This window comes from Phalacrocorax carbo, chromosome Z (assembly GCF_963921805.1).
Source record: "Phalacrocorax carbo chromosome Z, bPhaCar2.1, whole genome shotgun sequence".
NCBI lineage: Eukaryota > Metazoa > Chordata > Aves > Suliformes > Phalacrocoracidae > Phalacrocorax > Phalacrocorax carbo.
The window spans coordinates 17,893,154-17,913,636 of NC_087548.1; the positions used below are offsets into that span (position 1 = coordinate 17,893,154).

The 20,483-nt window shown below is 41.0% G+C and overlaps 1 protein-coding gene across 2 annotated transcripts in view; it reads left to right on the plus strand.

Annotated features, from left to right (window-relative positions):
* The window catches only part of GHR (growth hormone receptor), a 131,267-nt gene that overhangs the window by 48,550 nt on the left and 62,234 nt on the right, over positions 1–20,483 (plus strand). For both annotated transcript variants that reach the window (XM_064438971.1, XM_064438970.1), the window contains one exon: positions 12,331–12,410. In XM_064438971.1, the coding sequence (XP_064295041.1) occupies positions 12,341–12,410 (70 nt within the window). In that variant the 5' untranslated portion in view covers positions 12,331–12,340. The remainder of the gene's footprint in view (positions 1–12,330; positions 12,411–20,483) is intronic.

Sequence of the window (20,483 nt, forward strand, 5' to 3'; positions counted from 1 at the left end):
TTTTATATGTGATTAAAGCATCCTGTATCGATTTTTATTCAGAGCTAACTGGTTGGTAAACTGTCAGAAATCTTTGCAGAATATAACTTTTAAAATCTTTGAAAGCAGCAGCAGAAAAATACCTTCCATGAATGAACTATACCAAATCATTATTCTTTTTAGTGTATGAGTCCAGTCACCCCTTATCAAGTCTGATTGCTGAAGAAAAACTTGTATGGGATAAGTGAACTTGTAAATGAATGAACAAGTAGAACTCAGGACTAATTTATGGTTCAGGGCAATTCAAAACTCAAAGCTCCATCTGCTGTGATATTCCACAGTTTTGGTAATGTTGGGAAAAATTGTAACCTATGCAGAGTGTTTTATCTAATTCTGCTGTGCACTTTGTAGTAAACCTAAGAGCAATCAGTCTCATCATGCTCACTGTGAATATGGTTGCTTACACAGGATTCAAGTGTGATTGATGTCATACATATTTTAGGAGCAGATGATATAATCATTAATGACTTCTTAAAAGAAAAAAATATTTTTATATGGTAAGGTTTTAATGAAAACAGAAGCCTTTTATCTCTCCAAAAATAAGGTTCCCTGTGATACTGAAGTTATTCAGTGTGAGAACCACAAAAAGGAACAGTCTCTTTATCTTCTACAGAGAGTTTCAACACATGGTCACACAGGTGAGAGTACAAAAACTGCAGTTTAGTCCACAGGGCCCAATATTGAGTGTGATGATTACTGATGCACTGATTAAAGGGAGATAGCCAGTTGCTAAGACTTTTGCTGACAGGCTCCTGTACAAGCAGCCTTCCTCCCTATTTCAGTATTAAAATGGGTACTGAGGCAAGAATGCTAGTCAGGCTTCAGAGGAATTGGGTATCGTGCTAGACCAGGAGAGCCCCCAGGAGGCTTTTACAAAACTCTTTGTGGCTACAGTACAAAGTTCTCCGCTTGCGTCTGCTCATTTTTATTGTATTGTGTGTCTAATGTAAGTCGTGAGATCTAGCTTGCTATGGGATTTATTTTTGTGACTAGCCCTCACGAAATGGGTTTGAGTCTGAGCAATACTTGTGGTAATGGTGGGTGAAGGCTCAGGCTCTCAGCTGCTCCTCAGGGCAGATATTTTGCGAATTTTTTCTGTAAACATCTATTTCCTCATGGCCTTGTGTAAAATAGCAATAACAGCAATAGAGAAATGTGAATGCACTAGCCTGTTTTAATAAAAAACAGTTGAATCTGCTCAAAGTTTCACTTTCTTAATCAGATAGTTGGTAATGTAATGGAGTTCCTGCAGGGGAGTGAGTCTTAACATTAGTGGAGGTGGACATGCTCTCCATCGGCCAGCCAGCTAGCCTTGCACTGAGCAGCTCTGCTGTTTGTAGCACCCATTGCAGAGCATCCCATTTTGAGTTGATCAGTTCCGAGTTCATGTATTTTATCTGTGATCTCTAAAAGCAAAGGTTGCAGTGTAGAACTGTGGTTGGTTTAGTCTCTGACATTTTAGGAGTGGTAAATGTGAAGGGAGAGGTTTATATCCCCTACACTGGGGTTACCATAGCTAAAGAGCTTGGTTCATTCCTATTGTTTGTAAAATAGAGCTACACACTTACTAAGAAGGTTTTGCTAGTTGCTTGAGTATTTCAGATGAGCTGGTCTTTCTCTTAATTGTAATTCTTTCTCTCTTAATGCAAACTATCAGTTTGTTGGTTTGGGTTTTTTTTAATCCACTACAGCTTTGTTTTGTGACGCTAAGACAGCTGGCAATAAATCCACAAGACTCTAATGTTCTGTGGTAGGTAAGACATTGGAGAGGGTTGCTGTTCATGCTTTACTCTGCTGTTAGGCTGTGCTGTAAATGCAGGCAAGCTGTTCCTCTTCCCAGTGTCTCCGTCTCCCGGACTGTGAAATGGGTAATGTCACTGACCCCACTGCAGATTGCTTCAGGATTTGCTGGTGCAAAACATTGGCAGCGTTAAAAGAGCTCTTTAGAAATAGATTTGGCAAATTATCTTTAAAATTAATATGGCTGTTTCTATTGCTTATTTTACAGACACTTCGTAATTTCTTTGTTGGTAGGGTTTTCTTAGAGGAAGTGTTGGGCATTGGGACTGACTGAGCTCTTTCTAATGTGAATTTCTAATTGCAACCTGGCATCTCTTTTTACCTTGCTTATTCTAGAAGATAGCCTTCCTTGTAGTGCTATGCCAGCTGCAGCTGCCCACTTGGAGATTAACTGGGCAATTTTCATCTTCGCTAAACTAGTAACTATTCAATGGTCACTAACTATAAAAATTATGGCTGGCTGTTCAGTTATTCCCCTTAAAAGTCAGGTTGGCTTGATTACCCACCGTGCAATCCACTTGTTTCCACTACCTTAATAATTACTCTCATCTCCAATCCAATCTCCAAGCCTGTCCAGGATCCCGTGTCACATATCCTCTGACCTCTTCAGTGAGGAAAAGGCATCCTTCAAGGCTTCACGTACTACTTCCTCATCAGATCTTTTGTATCCTGCCCTGTGCTCACCTGCCTCGTGGGGTGGCACCTCCCTCTTTCATGGTAATACAAATAATCAGCTGAATACCAGTAAAGTTATGCCTTCACATTTCAGCAAAACACTCATGCATGTGTGCCTGTGTTCAGTGTGTGCAAGAGGATACACAAAAATGAAACCCCACTTCTGTTCCTTCCCTGTGAAGAATTGTTTCAGGACCTGTGATAATTGAAAGAGTAGGAATAATGCCATGGTATGATTCAAAATGTGATCTGGAAGAAGAGTTGCTTGAAGTCCTTAAAAAATAAAGCAGTGTACCCAGTATATACATTACATTGGCTTCGAAAAAATTCAGTTAGTAAAATGAGCTGATTTGTCTCCCTGTGTTTGGAAATACCGGACACACTAACCTTGAAAAAATCTCTGAGTAAAACAATAACTCAACATTATAAGTTAATTCCTCATTGGAGAATTGATCTAACATCCCTCCTGTGGCTCTTTGCCTAAAAGGTGTCATCAACAGCTGTATCGTAAAAATGTGTATCAGAAGTGATTGGTTCATTACCGAGGTTTTAGAGATCCTGTTTGGATGATATATAAAAATGCTGATGTGTTTTTAAGCCACTTAGATAAATGTGGGCATAGTCTATTTTTGCATGTGAGATGCTTCATCAAAACATACTTGAAACTTAAAATTTGGGTTTCTTAATTTCAGATCTTACCAATGCACGTGGAGGGAGAAGTTATCTGATTTTTTTAAGAGTTAATGAAAGGCTTGAACAGAGATCAACTTTTCTTCACAAGTTATTACTTACCTTATAAAAACTTCCTTTGGCAATAGTGCATTTAAAAATCTCTTAAATCTCTTTCAACTTTGTGCTGATTTACACAATTAAGGACCTAGCTCAAAATCTTTGTCTATGGCTATACAAAGCAATTTATGCAGTTGTTAAATGCAGTATGCTACTTTTTGGTAGGTGCCCACAGCTTATATATTCAGATTTGTATGGACTTCAAGCACCAGATCAGCGGAGAATAGGGCCAATGAACAATGCTGGTATGATCTTACAGAGAACACATGGAAAGCAGTTGCAATAATACTGTTTCTCTTTAACAGAGAACTTCTTAAACAGAGAATTTTACTTGCAATTATTTTGAAAAACAGTTGTTCTGAATAGATGTGCTCATACGCTAACTCTACATAAGTTTAAATGAGATTTAAAGTTAGCTTCAATTTCTAAATTACAGATGCAAGTTAAGTAAATATTAATAATATCTTAAACTGATACAAACTCAGGACATACAAAATTGCACCAATTTAAAATGCACTGTTTACTGTTATTAATCTTTGTATGTTGACCAAGTGATAGTAAATATGTGAGTACTTGGAGTCATGAGTGGCCATCCAGAAATGCTGCTCAAGTCCTTTGTCATTTACCAGCTTTCACTTAATCCCCTATTTAAGTTAATTACTTCCTAAATGCCATACAGGCTTTGTTATGTAGTCTTTAATCTGATTAGGAGCACATGAATAATTTAGCATGCAATTAAACCTTGTAATTAATTTGTCCCATGGTAATGGACTGTTAAGTGGTTCCATTAGTCTAGGATAAATATCAGGGTCTTGAACTTAAATTTTACAGCTTCTTGAAGATGTTTTTCCTGAAAGAAATGTTTTTTAATATACAAACCCCACTTGAAATGAAAACCCTGTTCCCCCTGATTTCCTGAAATTGCTCTTTGAGGTCTGAAAGACATGTTTGGGTTCAAGGTGAGTGGAAGAAATTGAGGATGCTTTGTCCAAAACCAGTTGGCTATAACCAAGCCGTGTTTCAAAATGACCTCATGTTACAGAAAAGCTCCAAGAGATCAGATTTGTGTATAATGTGTGCTGAAGCCTAACTGACTATATTTGCCCAAGTACTAGGTAGTACGCTGTTTAATTCAAGTGGTATGCAGATACTAGCACTTAGGAGAAGCCTTGCAAAGACAATGCCAACTGGAACAGTGGAACTCACCTGCTGTGCAGTGGCAATCCAGCAGCACATATAAAAAAGTTATTTAATATTAAGCATATCAATAATCCTCTTTTTTTTTTCCTCATGTTCCAGCCTCAACTCCTGGTAAAGTCACATAGGTTACATTCCACCATGACTCCTGTGCTTCATCATTTCTTCATAACTTCTGTGAGGTGCTAAGCACTCTGGCTGTGCTAGGGGAATTACTTAGCCATGTTAAATATATAACTGTCCTGTTTTCAGCTGAGATAAAGTTAATTTTCCTCCTAGTAGTTGGTGCAGTGCTGTGCTCTGGGTTTAGTATGAGAATAATGTTGATAGCACATTGATGTTTTAGTTGTTGCTAAGTAGTGCATACACTAGTCAAGGACTTTTCAGCTTCCCATGCTCTGCCAGGTGCACAACAAGCTGGGCGGGAGCACCGCCAGGACAGCTGACCCAAACTGGCCAAAGGGATATTTCATACCATATGACGACATGCTCAGTATATAAGCTGAGGGGAGTTGGCCAGGGGGCGGCCATCACTGTTCGGTGACAGGCAGGGCATCGGTCAGCAGGTGGTGAGCAATTGTATCGTGCATCACTTGCTTTGATTCTGATTATTATTATTACTATTGCTACTACTACTACCGTTTTACTTTCTTTCCATTATTAAACTGTTCTTATCTCAATTGGCGAGTTTTCTCACTGCTCTTCTGCGTCTATCCCCCAACCCACCTGGTGGGGGGAAGTGAGTAAGCAGCTGGGTGACGCTTAGTTGCTGGCTGGGATTTAACCACAACAGTAACCTTGCCTGCTTAAAGTCAGATGTCTTTAACTGCTTTGCTGGATTAGGGCCACACTGCTGAGTCCCGACAGGTTTTAAACTTTAATGCTAGCAAGACACTGAAGAGTTTCGGGTTTGTTTTTTTTAACACTGGCACAGAAATGTTTTACAGCACTGGAAATATAATTTAATCTCTTTATGTAAAGTGTGAATAATTATTTCAGTGAAATGTTTTTCTTTGAGTAAAACTACTTTTTTTGATACAGTTTACTGGGGTTTAGTTCTCGATACAGACTCAGACAATTCTTTTTTCTTATGATATTTGACATTAAATTGATGCATTGTACTTCAAACAAACTGGAATATACTTTCTGCTCATACAGAGGAATTCTCTCACTCTTTTTTTGTGGTTAATTGTACAAATAACAAAGCAAAGAGCTGAATTTTGCCTTTTGGAAGATTGTTATCTAAGCATTAATAATAAAAAAAAAAAAAAAAAGCCTAGGAAAAATTAGCACTGTAGTTGAGAAAAGTGTTTATAGCCTGAAAAAATTACCACTGTGATAAACAGGCCTGGATCCTCATCCTTAATGATAAAAGTACATGTAAAGCTGCGTATCAGCTCAGCAACTCGCATCTGCACAATAGCATCTAAATGTTGCAATTTATTTCAGCTGAGATGCATGTATTTTGCTGCTTTAATGTGTTTTGGGGGCTGAAAGGCAAACAAAGCAATTAAGTCTTTTCCAGTTACAAAATTTTCTATCTATGCAGTAGACAGAAACTTAGGACTGTAAGATCAGTTTTCTTCTGGCAACTGTCTTCTGACAGAAATGCTCTGCTAGTCTTAGATATAAGATTCTCCCTCTGCATATCTAGTCTGTTCAGTTACTGCTGTCAATGGACAATAGATTTTATTATACATAAAGATTTCACACATCATATGCCACAGCCATCCTTGGACGTCGTAGCCCAGTTCTTGGGATGTGACTTTATAAATGGATAGAACAGCTTTCAGTACAAGCCCCAAGCAGTGTCCAAATTCTGGATTCACTGAAGGGCTCCTTAACCACATCGAAGAACAGATAACCATTTGGCCTGTGTTGTGGATTAACCCCAGCTGGCAACTCAGCCCCACGTGGGCACTCACTCACTCCCCCTGGTGGGATGGGGGAGAGGATCAGAAGAGTAAAAGTGACAAAGCTTGCACGTTGAGATAAAGATAGTTTAATAAGCCCAGGAGAGCACGGCTCCATCATGCATAACAGTGACTTGGGAAGACAAACACCATCACTCCGAACGTCCCCCCCTTCCTCCTTCTTCCCCCAGCTTTATGTGCTGAGCATGTTGTGATATGTTATGGCATTGGTTGTGGTATGGTATGGTATTGGTCAGCTGGGGTCAGCTGTCCCGGCTGTGTCCCCTCCCAGCTCCTTGTGCACCCCCAGCCGCTCACTGGTGGGGTGGGGTGAGGGGCAGAAAAGGCCTTGACTCTGTGTAAGCCCCGCTCAGCAACAGCTAAAACATCCCTGTACTATCAACACTGTTTCCAGGACAAATGCAAAACGTTGCCCCATACTAGCTACTGTGAAGAAAATTAACTCTCCCCCAGCCAAAACCACCACAACCTGCTACCAGTTTATATGCAGTTTAAATCAGAGTAATAACTGACACATCTATCCATGGGAAAACGAAATCAGCTCTGGCAAAAGTATTGAAGGTGCCTATTACAATAGAGATACAAATAAATTCAGTGTTAAAATGAAGCTTTCATGTAGCCTCTATTCCAAAATTTAAAATTTGTTTAGGAAAAAGAATGAATCAATTTTTCTAAATCCAAAGTGAGCGCTTATTTTAATGGATTCCATTTTCAATTTTAATACTTTTTTTAGTTCATGGTAATGATGTACCTTTTAATAATCCTCAAATTTGTATCAAACCATGCATAATAAATGCAGCTTTACGCCAGAATCCTTCATTCTTTTCTAGTGGTACTGTCTTGTGGTTTTGGGTCTTTTGGTTTTTGGTTTTTTCTTTCCTAAAACGCAGTCCTTTGTGAGATACTGGTTTTTTTAATTTACAGTACATAATTTCTGCTTCTATGGTTTTATTCCTAGTTTTTTTTTTCATATCCCAGATAACTACACACCCTAGGTGAACGGTATGTTATTCATATCAACTCTGGCAATTTGTTATTTCTGTTTCTTAACATGGCTGAGTATGTAGCCTTGACAAGGGTTCTATAAAAACAGGCATTCACCCAAGTGCTGCTGATGACTCAATCAAGCTGTAATATCAGCAAGCAAGGAAAGAAGTCTTTAGGTGCATGGCAGTTTTGGACTGTGTTGATTGGAAGGGCTGTAACTCATTTCATCTGCAGAATGGCATTCAGGGGAATGAGGGTAAGCAGGCAAAGTGCTTTCAGCTATGCATGATCAGCCAAACTGGTGTGAATGTTTTTATGCGAGCACAGAAAGAAGATTTCCTCTTGATTTCACTAATCTTGCCATGAGATAGCTTGTAAGAAATACCTGCACTATGTAAAATAAAGGCCTTTCACCCAGAAAAATTCTGGAAGGGTATGTATGTACGTATTGGTAGTTGCATAAACAAGATTCAGGACAGATCTGGAAAGCATAGAGTTACATTTTCTCCTCAGCACTTGTTGTTACTTGGTGGTGCATGTATTGGTGTGTGCTCATCTGCATTGCATACTCTTGTGTCGTTGCCGGTTTACGGTCTGATGGAATGACAAAGCAGAGCAATGTACAGAAAGGCTCCTCAGATTAATTCTTCACTCTGTAATTTTGTGGTTCAGTTTGCAGCAGAAGCCACCTTTGTTCTGGATTAGCTGCACGTGTACTGCTTTGGCAAGCAATGCTAAACTGGACTAGGTTACAGGGGGAAAAACTCTCATATCTGGAGTACAGTGAGTTAATGGACATGGCAAAAGCAGAAGTCCTTTCACAGCCGCAGTTTAATGAAGTGTTACGTCCTTCTTCCTCCAGGTTCTTTCAGGTTCAGGAGTTACCTAAATGTAAACATCTTACTTCAAACAACAGTTTTGTTTATAAGCAAAACTCCTTATCGTTTACTCTGAGCATTAACATTGTTACCTGACCAGAGTAGATGCAAACCACTTGGTATGCTGTGAATAAGCTATTTCTTTTCTCAGGGGTTTTCTTAGCCTCGTTTTGCCTGTTTATGCTGACTATGTTCACATCCCACTGGAGAGATGTCATGTTTAAATTCACTTGTGATTGACCTTACTCCAACATCACTATAGAAAAGGGCCAAGAATTTTTTTTATCCTTTTTATAGCTCCTGGCTCCCTTTCTGTACTGAACCAATTAGCCTGAGCTGACCTTTAGCCAAATGTTCCTGTGGTCAAGTTTCAGCTGGCTTGAGGACAGTCAGCTGCTGTATTTTTTTTTTCTGGTTTTAGCTCACTTCATTCTTCCAAACTGCTGGAGATGGGTAAGATATAGACTATTATTCCTTAGAATAGTGTATATTACAGACACTGAATTTTTTTATCTGTTAAATAACAAGGACTTTATTATCATAGAATCATAGCATAGTTTGAGTTGGAAGGGACTTTTTAAAGGTCATCTCATCCTCCCCCCTGTAATGAGCAGGGACATCTTCAACTAGATCAGGTTGCTCAGAGCACTCTCCAACCTGATCTTGAATGTTTCCAGGGATCGGGCATCTACCACCTCTCTGGGAAACCTGTTGCAATGTCTCACCACAAAAATTTCTGCCTTATATCTAGTCCAAAAGTTTGTCCTCATCTTTCTTATAAGCCCCCTTTAAGTACTGAAAGGCTGCAGCAAGGTCTCCCTGGAGCCTTCTCTTCTCCAGGCTGAACAGCCCCAACTCTCTCAGCCTGTCCTCACAGCAGAGGTGCTCCAGCCCTTGGATCATTTTTGTGGCCTCCTCTGGACCCACTCCAACAGGCCCCTGTCCTTCCTGTGCTGAGGGCCCCAGAGCTGGACGCAGCACTGCAGGTGGGGTCTCACCAGAGCGGAGTGGACGGGGAGAATCACCTCCGTCGACCTGCTGGCCACGCTTCATCTGATGCAGCCCAGGGTATGGCTGACATTCTGGGCTGCAAGCGCACATTGTTGGCTCATGTCCAGCTTTTCATCCACCAGTGTCCCAAGTCCTTCTCTGCAGGGCTACTCTCAATCCCTTCATCCCCCAGCCTGTATTGTTACTGGGGTTGTCCTGACCCAGGTGCAGGACCTTGCACATGGCTTTGTTGAGCCTCATGAGGTTCACATGGGCCCAGTTCTCAAGCTTGTCCAGGTCCCTCTGAAAGGCATGTGTCCCTCTGGTGTGTCAAATGCACTGCTCAGCTTGGTGTCATCTGCAAACTAGTGGCATTTGTCTTTCATACGTGTACAGGGCTGGATGTTGGAAGGTAGATGTTACTATATTGTAAAAAGTCAGTTTTGTCCTAAAGCTGACACAGAAGCTGTCTCTTGCTAGATTAACACTGCACACTCTGAACAATACTGTTCTTGTTGGCAGTGAACTTTCAAGAGCCTTTTAGAGGAACAGTGGCGGGTGGTAACAAGACAGATCTGTGAGAACTTTCTGCAAGGCAGTAATTGTCTGATGGTGGGGCAGATGGTGCTTCAGAGGACTCTTCTCTCAGAAATCTTATTCTGTACTACCAAAAGCGGTATGATGATGGGGCAGCTTCTACTTTGCACCAGTTTTTCTCCCACGAGACTGGAGCTGGGGCAGTGTAGCTCTCCCTTGGCCTCCAATACCTCTAGAAGAGGTAGTCGTACCTGCATTAGCCTGTGATTTGCTTTATGAACTTTTCCCAGCCCTGTGCACTACAGCAGCTGCAGCCTTCACTGCTTTTGGTCCTGCTCGCCTGGCTGCCTCACCCTCATATCTCCCCAAATCCTCACTAATGTGCCTCCAGCCTCACCATACCCCTTCCTTCCTGCCTGCCCACTTGAGAACAGTGGAATCACCTTTGGAGAGACCCATGTCTCCGTGGCATGGGGAAAGCCCTGCCCTGCCCTGCACCTGGCAGGCCCCCAGAGCTCCTCCAGCTTTCCTCTCTGTGCAGCTGCCCCATGGCCACTCAGACTGGCCTCAGGGTGCCTGGATGGTGCAGCTGGGCATCACCACAGTGGTGTGGGTGCGGTGGCGACCATCTCCTGGCTTGCCTTTGCAGATCTGGGTTAGATTCTGATAGCCCAGAGCAGTTGGAATAAATGACTCCTGTACTGAGCCTGAAGCTTGAGAATTACTGAGCAGTTGTGTTGATGAGGGTGTAAGAAATACCTTCTAATTTTCAAGTTTTATACTAAACAGCATGAATGAGAAATCTGGAGTTCATAATAGTTTTGGGGTTTTTTTTTTGTAATGTGATTCAATCTGTTCTCTTTGGGTAAGAAAATTAAAGAGGGAATTATCTCTTAAATTCAGTGTTACCCTAGTTTTACATACTCAGCATGCTTGCATTTTACAGTTTCTGAATAAATTCAAACTTTGCTAACTCTACTAGGAGACTGGCTAGTTTTTGATACCCACATTTGACAGCATTGGTTGTTATTCAGTAGCACCCACTTAGAGATTGTTACTTCTTAGTGGGCTTTGTTGTTTGGACACTTGTGATTTAATGTCCTGTTAGATGAAGAAGGAAAATGTCTAAGTGAAAACATTCCAGTGTAGAATAAAGGTTTGTCATACCAATGTATGGTCAAATATGAAAGTGCAGGTATTACTTTCTCTCTCTCTCCGCTGCCTCACTGAACTGGGGTGTTAGCGTATCTTGGCAGTTTTGTGCCACAGAACAAGAAACTGCTGCCTCTTTCAGCATTTGTGTTCGTTTTGGTTTTGAAGGTCTCCAGTAACCTCTGTGCTTCATTGGCATGGTTGTAAATGGTCAGGTAGTAATCCACGCTATGTATGTTTTCCCCCTACAATATATGGACACCTCATGAGCTTTTGGGGGCACAGTACAATTTTGTGTCGAGAGCTGTACTGCCCGCAAGTCCAGTGTACCCCAGCTTCTGCCCTTCCCCATTGTTATCAGATGCTGGTGATACTGGCAGGAGCAAAGTAGTGTTCCTCAAACAGGATTGTGTGACCGGGTTTTAGGCTATGTGTCTGTGGCGCAGGTGAATTAGCGACAAGGAGGAGTGTGCTTTCTGGGGAGGTTGTAAAGGTTTGTTTGTTTGGACATTGTAAAGGCTTGTGTGGATATGCCTAGACCCATTGGAAGATGCCTACTCAGAAATGATGCGGGTAGAAGTTTACAGTGTGGGACAGCATCCATGCCAGCCCCAAAGAGCAGCATGGCACAGCAGGGGCAGCGAGGCAGGTGCTCAGGGTTGTGCATGGTGCCGGTAGGGGACAGACCAGAGAATTAGCCTGGGTTACGCTTGTTCTGCTGCCCTGTCCACTCCTGGAGTGCTCCCTGCCACAGGCAGCGGCCATAGGTACTAAACCAGTGTTTCTCCGCTAACAGCCATTTGTCTTCCTCGTGTGGGAGCTGGCTTATTAAACTGTATTACTCCTCCCAGCTTCACTGCACATAGTCCCAGACCCAGGAAGGGTTATACACGGCATGCACAGATGAATACGGCTTCAGAGGAGCATGAGCTGGAAAGGGGATCATCATATCTTGGTTCCATGAAAGAGATACTGTTCTTTTCCTTCTTTTACATTTAAGCTAGGCTAGTCATTGGGATCCATCCCCTAAAGGCTGCTGTGGGAGGAGTGTGGCTGCTCCCCGGAAGCAGACTAGAGATTGACAATACTTGATTTCCCACCCTCAGCTCCCCCATACTAAATGAACTAGAAACTCATAAGCTAGTTCTCTTGTGAAAATAGTATTTACTGTCAGTCCTAGACAGCAAGATGATGTATGAATTTATAAGGCAATAAACTGTAAACTAAATACAATTCTGGTTTAAATCCAATCAGAAATTCAGTAAAGCTAGATAATAGTTTAACTGTCATGTCGTTTTAGTTAGTAATATTAGTTTATAAAGAAACTCTCTTATTGTCTTTTGTTCTTACAGAATTAAAGGTATGGATCTTCGGCACCTGCTGTTTACTTTGGCACTGGTCTGTGCAAATGACTCACGTTCTGCAAGTGATGGTAAGTTTTAGGATACCGTTCTGTGCCTTTGTGTGTCTACGTATATATAGCTTTATATAAAGAGTATTTTTGATTACATGTGTCAGGACTATGTAAGTTCCTTGATTACAGTTACCTGAGTACATAATGTGAAATATGAAAAATATATCAGTTAATCTTGTTGTAAAGATAGTGGATGAGATTGAGACATGTCGCAGAATTAAGGTGAGTTTCATAGACAGCATTAGATATGTGATGTGTAAACAGGCTAGATCAACACTGCTGTTAGATATCAGGATTTTCTTTGCTCAGGTACTGAAGTTATGAAAGAATTGTATGGGGTTAATTTTTTTATAGAAAGTGGTGGGTTTTTTCCTTAACAAGCTGGAGAGCTGCCTGGAGAAAAGGACCTGGAGGTGCTGGCAGACAGTTGGCTGAACACGAGCCAGCAGTGTGCCCAGGTGGCCAAGAAGGCCAACAGCATCCTGGCTTGTATCAGGAATAGTATGGCCAGCAGGAGCAGGGAGGTGATCGCGCCCCTGTACTCAGCACTGGTGAGGCCGCACCATGAATGCTGTGTTCAGTTTTGGGCCCCTCAGTACAAGAAGGACATTGAGGTGCTGGAGCGTGTCCAGGGAAGGGCAACGAAGCTGGTGAAGGGTCTAGAGAACAAGTCCTGTAAGGAGTGGCTGAGGGAGCTGGTGTTGTTTAGCCTGGAGAAGAGGAGGCTGAGGGGAGACCTTATCGCTCTCTACAATGACCTGAAAGGAGGTTGTAGTGAGGTGGGTGTTGGTCTCTTCTGCCAGGTCACCAGGGACAGAACAACAGGAAGCAGCTTCAAGCTGCACCAGGGGAGTTTTAGATTGGATATTAGGAAAAATTTCTTTATTGAAAGAGTGGTCAGGCATTGGAACAGGCTGCCCAGAGAGGTGTTGCAATTCAGGGCATGGTTTAGGAGGCCTGGGGGTGTTGGTTTGATGGTTGGACTTGATGATCCTATAGGTCTTTTCCAACCTTAATGATTCTATGGTTCTAAGTCTTTTTAGTATATGTTAAATGTAGAACTATTATGTTATGCCTAACATAATAACTATTAAGTTTTGTCTGCTTTTTAGTATATGGTAAGCATAGAACTATTTGGAAGTACAGAGAAAACGTTTTAAGACTTTACACTTTGGGTCTGAGGCCAATATGAACAAGTTTCATATGAAAGCCACTTAGAAATTCTTGAGTAGAGGTTATGAAAGGGATTTGAAAAGAGCATGCACCCTCAGCCAGCCAGCTGGCTGTGGGTAGCCAGCAGAAGCCTTTTTAGCAAGGAGAAGCTCTGAATGCACATCCTGTAATGTTCATAATTTGACCAATCTGCCCAGGGTTCACATCCACTGAATGTACCTCCAGCTTTCCACAGTTGTTCTCTTTCCCATCCTTTTTCACATCAGTTCTTCCATCTTCTGAATTAAATGCCAGGCTGGAAAGTACTTGATCCAGCTGAGCTTTCCCTGATGCTGTTTCTTGTTGCAACAAACAATGATTTAGATCCATTTCTCTATCACCCAGAGGTTTGTCCTGACTCTGGTGGGTCCTCTGGGATGGGTCTTTTACTCATTTAGAATAAAAAATTCCCATTAACTCCACTGGGAGTTTTACATTATGTCAGACAGATCTGCTTACGCTGGTTATGATCTGCTCCTGTAAAAAAATGCAGCTTAACCTAGCCTGCTCTGTCTTGTTCTGGCCTTTGGAGAGAGTTTTCCATAATTACTAATTTTATGTGAACATGTTGCCACTTCTCCCAGAGCTACAGAGCAGCTGCAGAAGGGTGGCTCCTTAGGCTGGTGCCCCTCCTGTGCTCCCAGCCAGTGTCTAGTATCTAGTCTAGTGTTAATAGAGAAAGTCAGAGAGGGCAGTTTGATGCATAAATTTAGATAAAATAGAGTGGAAACAGCTTCCACAACAAACTGTAAATAAACTGCTAAAATTTGCAGTGAAAATTTCTGACATATCTCAATTTCTTTTTTTTTTCTTTAGCTTAATAATTTAGTGTTACTGAACACAAATTACATACCTGTAGAGTTGCAAGCCATGTTTCATTAGCCTTTCTAGTGTTAGTTTTAGAATATGGCACTGAACCAAAGGGCTATGGAATAGTTGCCTGTAGTCATAACTGTCCTACAGTTTAAAGGTGTAATCATCCTCCTTCGCCCTGATACAGTTCTGTGTTTTCTGGGAGTTGTATACCTAAAGTTTCTAGATATCCATTTTTTAAGAAGCACTGAAGAGATATAAGGAGTATTATCTTGTTGTTAATGGAGACATTAAGTTGAAATAAGATATAATTAGAACCAGATTATCAGTTTTCAGAGAATTCTTCCATAAAGTTCATTTTGATTATTAAAAAGTTTCTGTTTATTAAATAAACACAAGTTTCTGTTTATTTTCTTGAATGTCTGTGGCTCAGACACTTTTCTTCTGTGTTACCAGGAAGAAAATCTGTAAGATTCTCTTCTCCCTTGTTAGTTAAGACTTTAACATTTACTGGATTTGGTTTTGAGTTCCTACTGTATCTGACCATTGAAGGCAATGAATGAATCAAGTTTTCACTTCTGTTCCCTACTTTCATTTCCTGCTTGCAGGAGTACTTTCATTCTGCTACCTACATGTCCATGGGAAATGAGTGTGCCTATTTAAGAAGTGTATAAGGAAGTATGGAGCAGTGGAGTGTTTATTTTGGTATTAGAATTGGGCTGAAACAATGTGGGGCCTTTATTTAATGTGTTTTGAGTCCTTCTCTGACTTCTTCTTTTAACCAAAACAGAGGTATTTTCTGATAGGTGTTTGCAGAATAGAGCTATATACTAATTTTTCCTCCCTTGTGTACCAGTCTCTTTAGTTAGACCTATGAACTGCAATAAAACTTGCAAATTCTTCCTTGGTTCTGCTGATATGTGGAAGGTCGGTATTTCATAGTGAAATAACGATACATGTACAAGCTTCTATTCATTGCCTTGTGCAGAATGGTCGGTAGAACAAAAATGAATGTGTCCTGGCTTGATCCTTCCCCTCAGTGTCTGCATTTTACAGTACATTCGTTCAATAGACAAAAATAATCCCTGCCCAGATGCAGTCTACTGGACCAACTGACTTCTCTCTCAAGGTGTAAGAGCACATGAGCATTTTTTCATTCTTGGCCGTTGAGGTGTGGTCCAGATGTCCTAAGTTCAATAAAATCTGTGTTATAAATAAGACTTAACCACAACATCACCTTTGTGTGACTTTGTCTATACTGATAAAATAGTAACTTCCATGAACTTACCTTCAGAATCAAAAAATGAAGAACATTTAAATTCTGTTCTGGTGCTTAAATCCAAGACACAATACTAAATATATATGTCCCGATTTGCTGCATTATTAAAGAATTATGTGTGTGAAGGGAACGGAGCTTTGTTGTCCCAAGAATAAATTTCTAATCACTGAACTGCTTCTGATGCTATAACACATCTTTTCTGAGTAGTGGAAATGCTCAGCTGAGAAAGTCAGATGAGAAAGTATAAGACAAAGAGGAATATTTGAGATAACAGCATGAGAGAACATCCATTTGGCATTCTTGCTTGATTTAGGACAGAGTATTAGATGAGATCTTTTTATTAGCCATTTTGTTCTTTTTCTTCCCCCATGTGAATGTGCTTGTACCTGCAAAAGTTCTCATGAGCATCCAGCCCCACTCAAGTGATGAATCCTGACAATCTTAGAGAGCTCTGCCCAGCACAGTCTTACTGAGGCCTTCCTATAAACTTAATTAGATGTGCTGCATACCTGTACCGTATCTGATATGTTGCCCAAGGGACTGGATCTACAGCATCACAGTTCCCTAAAAAATCGACTTCAGTAATTGTATTTCTCCTGGCAGCACATGAAAAAATTACACGTACTTGCTAATCTTGCACCAAAGCACGTTACTGGGACAGTGTAATACTGACTTGTACATGGAAGACTTCTCCGTCTTGAAAGTAAGTAAAGTTTGTGTTAAGACTTACAAGAGCCTGTCTTTGAGCTGGCTCCATGCCTTGGGGCCGGGTCCACCCTTGGCACACAGTGAAATCCCATATGTGTTTCCTCCTGGCGGGAGAGAGGGTGTGAGGCCAGCAGCTGGCCAGGTAACTGCACAGCATTCAAGACCAGATATTGGACATTTAGTCACTTTTTTGCTGTCTCCAGGCTGGTGCCAAGTTCTGCTGGAGGCTTTCCATTGATTTAGCTTGTTTTCGTGCTCTCCTTTTGCAAAGAGCTGGCTTGACAGCTCCTTAAACTGAGGCTGTGGCTTGCATGAAGCGATGAGGGTGCCCACCATCTCTGAGACGGTGATGCTAAATGCGACCAAGCATGTCTACTGCACCAGGTCTTCAGGTATCATTCAGACCTGAGCAGGCCTGGGACTTGCAGCCTCCTACCAGGGTACAATGACCCGCATGCTGTCCGTGTTGTGGAGGTGTGATGGTAAGGGCAGAACAGAGGCAGTGGTAGAAAGAAAGGGTAAAGGCTACAATAACAGGAAGGTAATTTCTAATAGGTGTGTAATTACCACAGGTAAATGGGTTTTGTGCCCTAGGGACTGGAAGACTGGCCCATTTTCACAGGTAATGAAGACATTTTGTTAAGTCAATGGAACTTATGCTTCTAAGAGTTTAGGTTGCTTTGAAGCTGGAGAATTGTGTGATTTTGAAATTTTAGTTTAATTTAGTTGATTAGGTACACGAACAAAAAAAGAGTACTACTTCATGAGCAGATCACCTACATCTGTGCAATATTAATTGTTGTTCAAGAAAAAAATAAGAGCTTATATTCATGTACATATACACAATTTGCGTTTGAGGTATTTACATTAATATAACTGCGGTGTTTCAAATACATATCCAGCATACACCTAGGTATTTTGTTTTAGTCTACCTGCTGACATCAGAAGTGGTTGAAGGGAATTGCTCCAGACACCAATTGCAAAATGTTTAGGAAGCAAAATAAATTTTGTCTGCTTGTTACTTCTCAACAACTGATGAGTGTAGGTCACGTAAGGACATAGAGGAATAAACTGGGAATTAGTCCCAGTTAATAAAACAATGCATAAGCTCCAGCAGTTCCAAAACTAATTTCTTCCCAGTGAAAAGAAGTGGGAAATGTCTTTTATCATTTTTTTATACTAGATCAAAGTTACTTCCAGACCATTACAGCTATGCTAATTTATGCTCTGATGCAGGTTTAGAGAGGCATTCATATTTAATGAAAGCACAATAAAAATATATTGAAGTGAACTGTTTCTGTACAATGATAGTTTTAAGAGCTACAAGCTTAATTTATTGTTCATTTTATCTAATGTGATTTTAGAAATGTATTTATTCTTTTCCATCACAACTTTTTTTTAATTATTGTATGAAGCTGTTACGCTCAAATGCTCTATTTTTCTCACTTCTGTGTAAGAAGTAGGATTAATTATTTTCCCTTCTGAGACATGTCAAATCTAATTTTCACTTCCATCGCAATGTCCTTTTTGTTATGCTGGTGTCTGCTCACTTATTGTACTTGGATGCTTTGTGTGTGTCACATATCCAGATTAAACCATCTAAGTATAGGTGTGCACTGGATATCAAAGCTCCTAATTACAGAGCTGTAGATTGAATCCATAACCCATCCATAGGGCTTTAAAGACACCCCTGGGCACCTGAGACATCTGCATGGGACTCACAGCAATGACTCGTGGCCTGCAGGACATCTGCATCATTCTGGAATGGCCAGGAGCTTAAAAAGCTTTATAAAAAGCTTAAGGCCAGGCATCTCATATGTACCTGAACATCTGTTTTCAGGCAATTAAATCAACTCTATCAGCTGTTCTTTGTTCTAGGGGCTGTATTGACTAGTTTTCCATTGACTGTTGGGAGCTTGGACACCTAAGGATGAGATTCATCCATGTATGAATCATATGGGTATCCTCTAGGTACCCAGAAAATCTGCATAGGTCTTGTAGATAGGACATTTGTGCCTTTTGAAGCAGAGGCTGGAAAGCAGGCAGAATATCCTACGTAGTCTGAGATAGCTCCAGATGTTTAGGCAATTGGATTTTGCCTACCTTGCATAAAGAGAGCTAAATATAGGTGTCTTCATTTTGAACTGAGCCTTACCCTTATAGCTGTCTTGTTTGGATATGCATAATTCCGCATGCTTTTTTCTGGGTAGTGTCGTAGCTGCTCAGCCACATGCTGCAGGTCTTCTGCTCCAGCCAAGAGTGAGGGGTCTTCTCACTGGATTGGCAAGATAGCAGTAGGATTCTTGCTGTCACCGTGAAGTTAAGTAGCAGACAGATGTTTTCTAAAGGCATGGATTTGAGTTTTGTCACACTCAGAGGAGGAATTCTTAGTCGAAGCAGGAAGGTGCGTTTGAATTGCAGCATATTCTGCTGAGAAAGGGAAATTTGTCTTATCTGTTCATGGAGTCAGGAGATACCAGGGACTTCGTTGCTTGGCTTGAAATATTCAGAAAAAAGATCAGTATCTGGGTCTTGGCTGAATACATGTTTTGTGATTTAGGTGAACTAAAATTTTATAGATTGCAGTCAATGTAGTGACAAGCTATTTCTCACACTTAAAGGCTATTCTTTTATTTTTAGTTACTTTTTTTGATGATCAGGAAGACTAGACATATTTGCATATATAATAATCCTAATCTTGTTAAGAAGTGACAGAAGATAATGAGTAAGGGCAGATTCTTCCTTAGCTTAAGCTGCAAACTCTCTTGCTTGCTCTTGGTAAATAATAGTGCCCGAATATAGTTGGTAGTCATTTGTTCATTGTGGTCATTTTTTCTTTTTAATTCTTCTAACTGGTGTGTCTTCGCTATGGCCTTTCTCTCTGTTACCTATTTTCTCAATTAGATGCAGCTATCTAAGTACGGAACACAAGCCAAAGCAGAGCTGGCAGTAAAACCTGAAAAGCTCAAAACTGTGATCAGTTTAGTGCATCCTGGTTTACGTGGACAGGAGCAGAACTGTCGAGACTGTGGATTTAAAACTTTAACTTGCAGACAAAGCCTTTAGAATAGTTGCCTTATTTCCAAAAGTTTAAGTGTTTCTGAGCAAGAAATATGTTCCATTATGTAGAAGAAATTGCTATAGAGCTGTTCCAGGAGCCAGGATCAGAAAGCTTGGCACAGGGAAGTGTAAGTTATACCGCTCTGATCTGGCTAACCCATTTCGGCTGGAGGGAAGCTTCATTTTGGCAGAGAGCAAAGTAGTATTTCCATCATCACTTTCCATTGTGATTAGGCATGGCTTTGATGGCTAGCAGAAAAATCTGAGGGAAGGCCGTGGGTCTGTGCAGTTCTGAGTTACTTTTACTGCTCTTGCTTCCTAGCAATTTGTCTGGGCCAGTGTGACAGTATTTATGTTCTCACATGGAACAAAACAGACTTCACCTTGTCTTTCTACTGTGTTGGGAGCATACATGGTATTTTAGCAGCATGGGATTTAAGATTTCTAAGAGTGGACGACACATGCTGGAAATGAATTGTGGACAGGCCTATATTTTGTAAGAAAACACAGAAAATAAAAGCCTAATCCTGAAATTTTCAGGTATAGTAGCCTTAAATTATGCCTCTAAAAATGCGTGTTTTGGCTTGTAATTGAGTAGATCCAATGGTTCAAGTGCTAACCTGGTGTCGTGGTTCAACCTGGCAGGCAGCTAGACACCACACAGCCATTCGCTCACTTCCTCCTGAGTGGGATGGGGGAGAGAATAATAAAAGAAAGGTAAATCTCTTGGATTGAGGTAAAGACAATTCAATAGGACAGAAAAAGAAGGGAAAATAATAATAATGATAACAGAACATACAAAACAAGTGATGCACAATGCAGTTGCTCACCACCTGCTGTCCAATGCCCAGCCAGTGGCCATGTTCCCCGGGCCAACTCTCCACAGTTTTTTTTGTTCAGCATGATGTCATATGGTATGGAATATCCCTTTGGTCAGTTTGGGTCAGCTGTCATGGCTGTGTCATCTCCCAGCTTCTGTGCACCTCCAGCCTCCTCACTGGCAGGGCAGTATGAGAGGC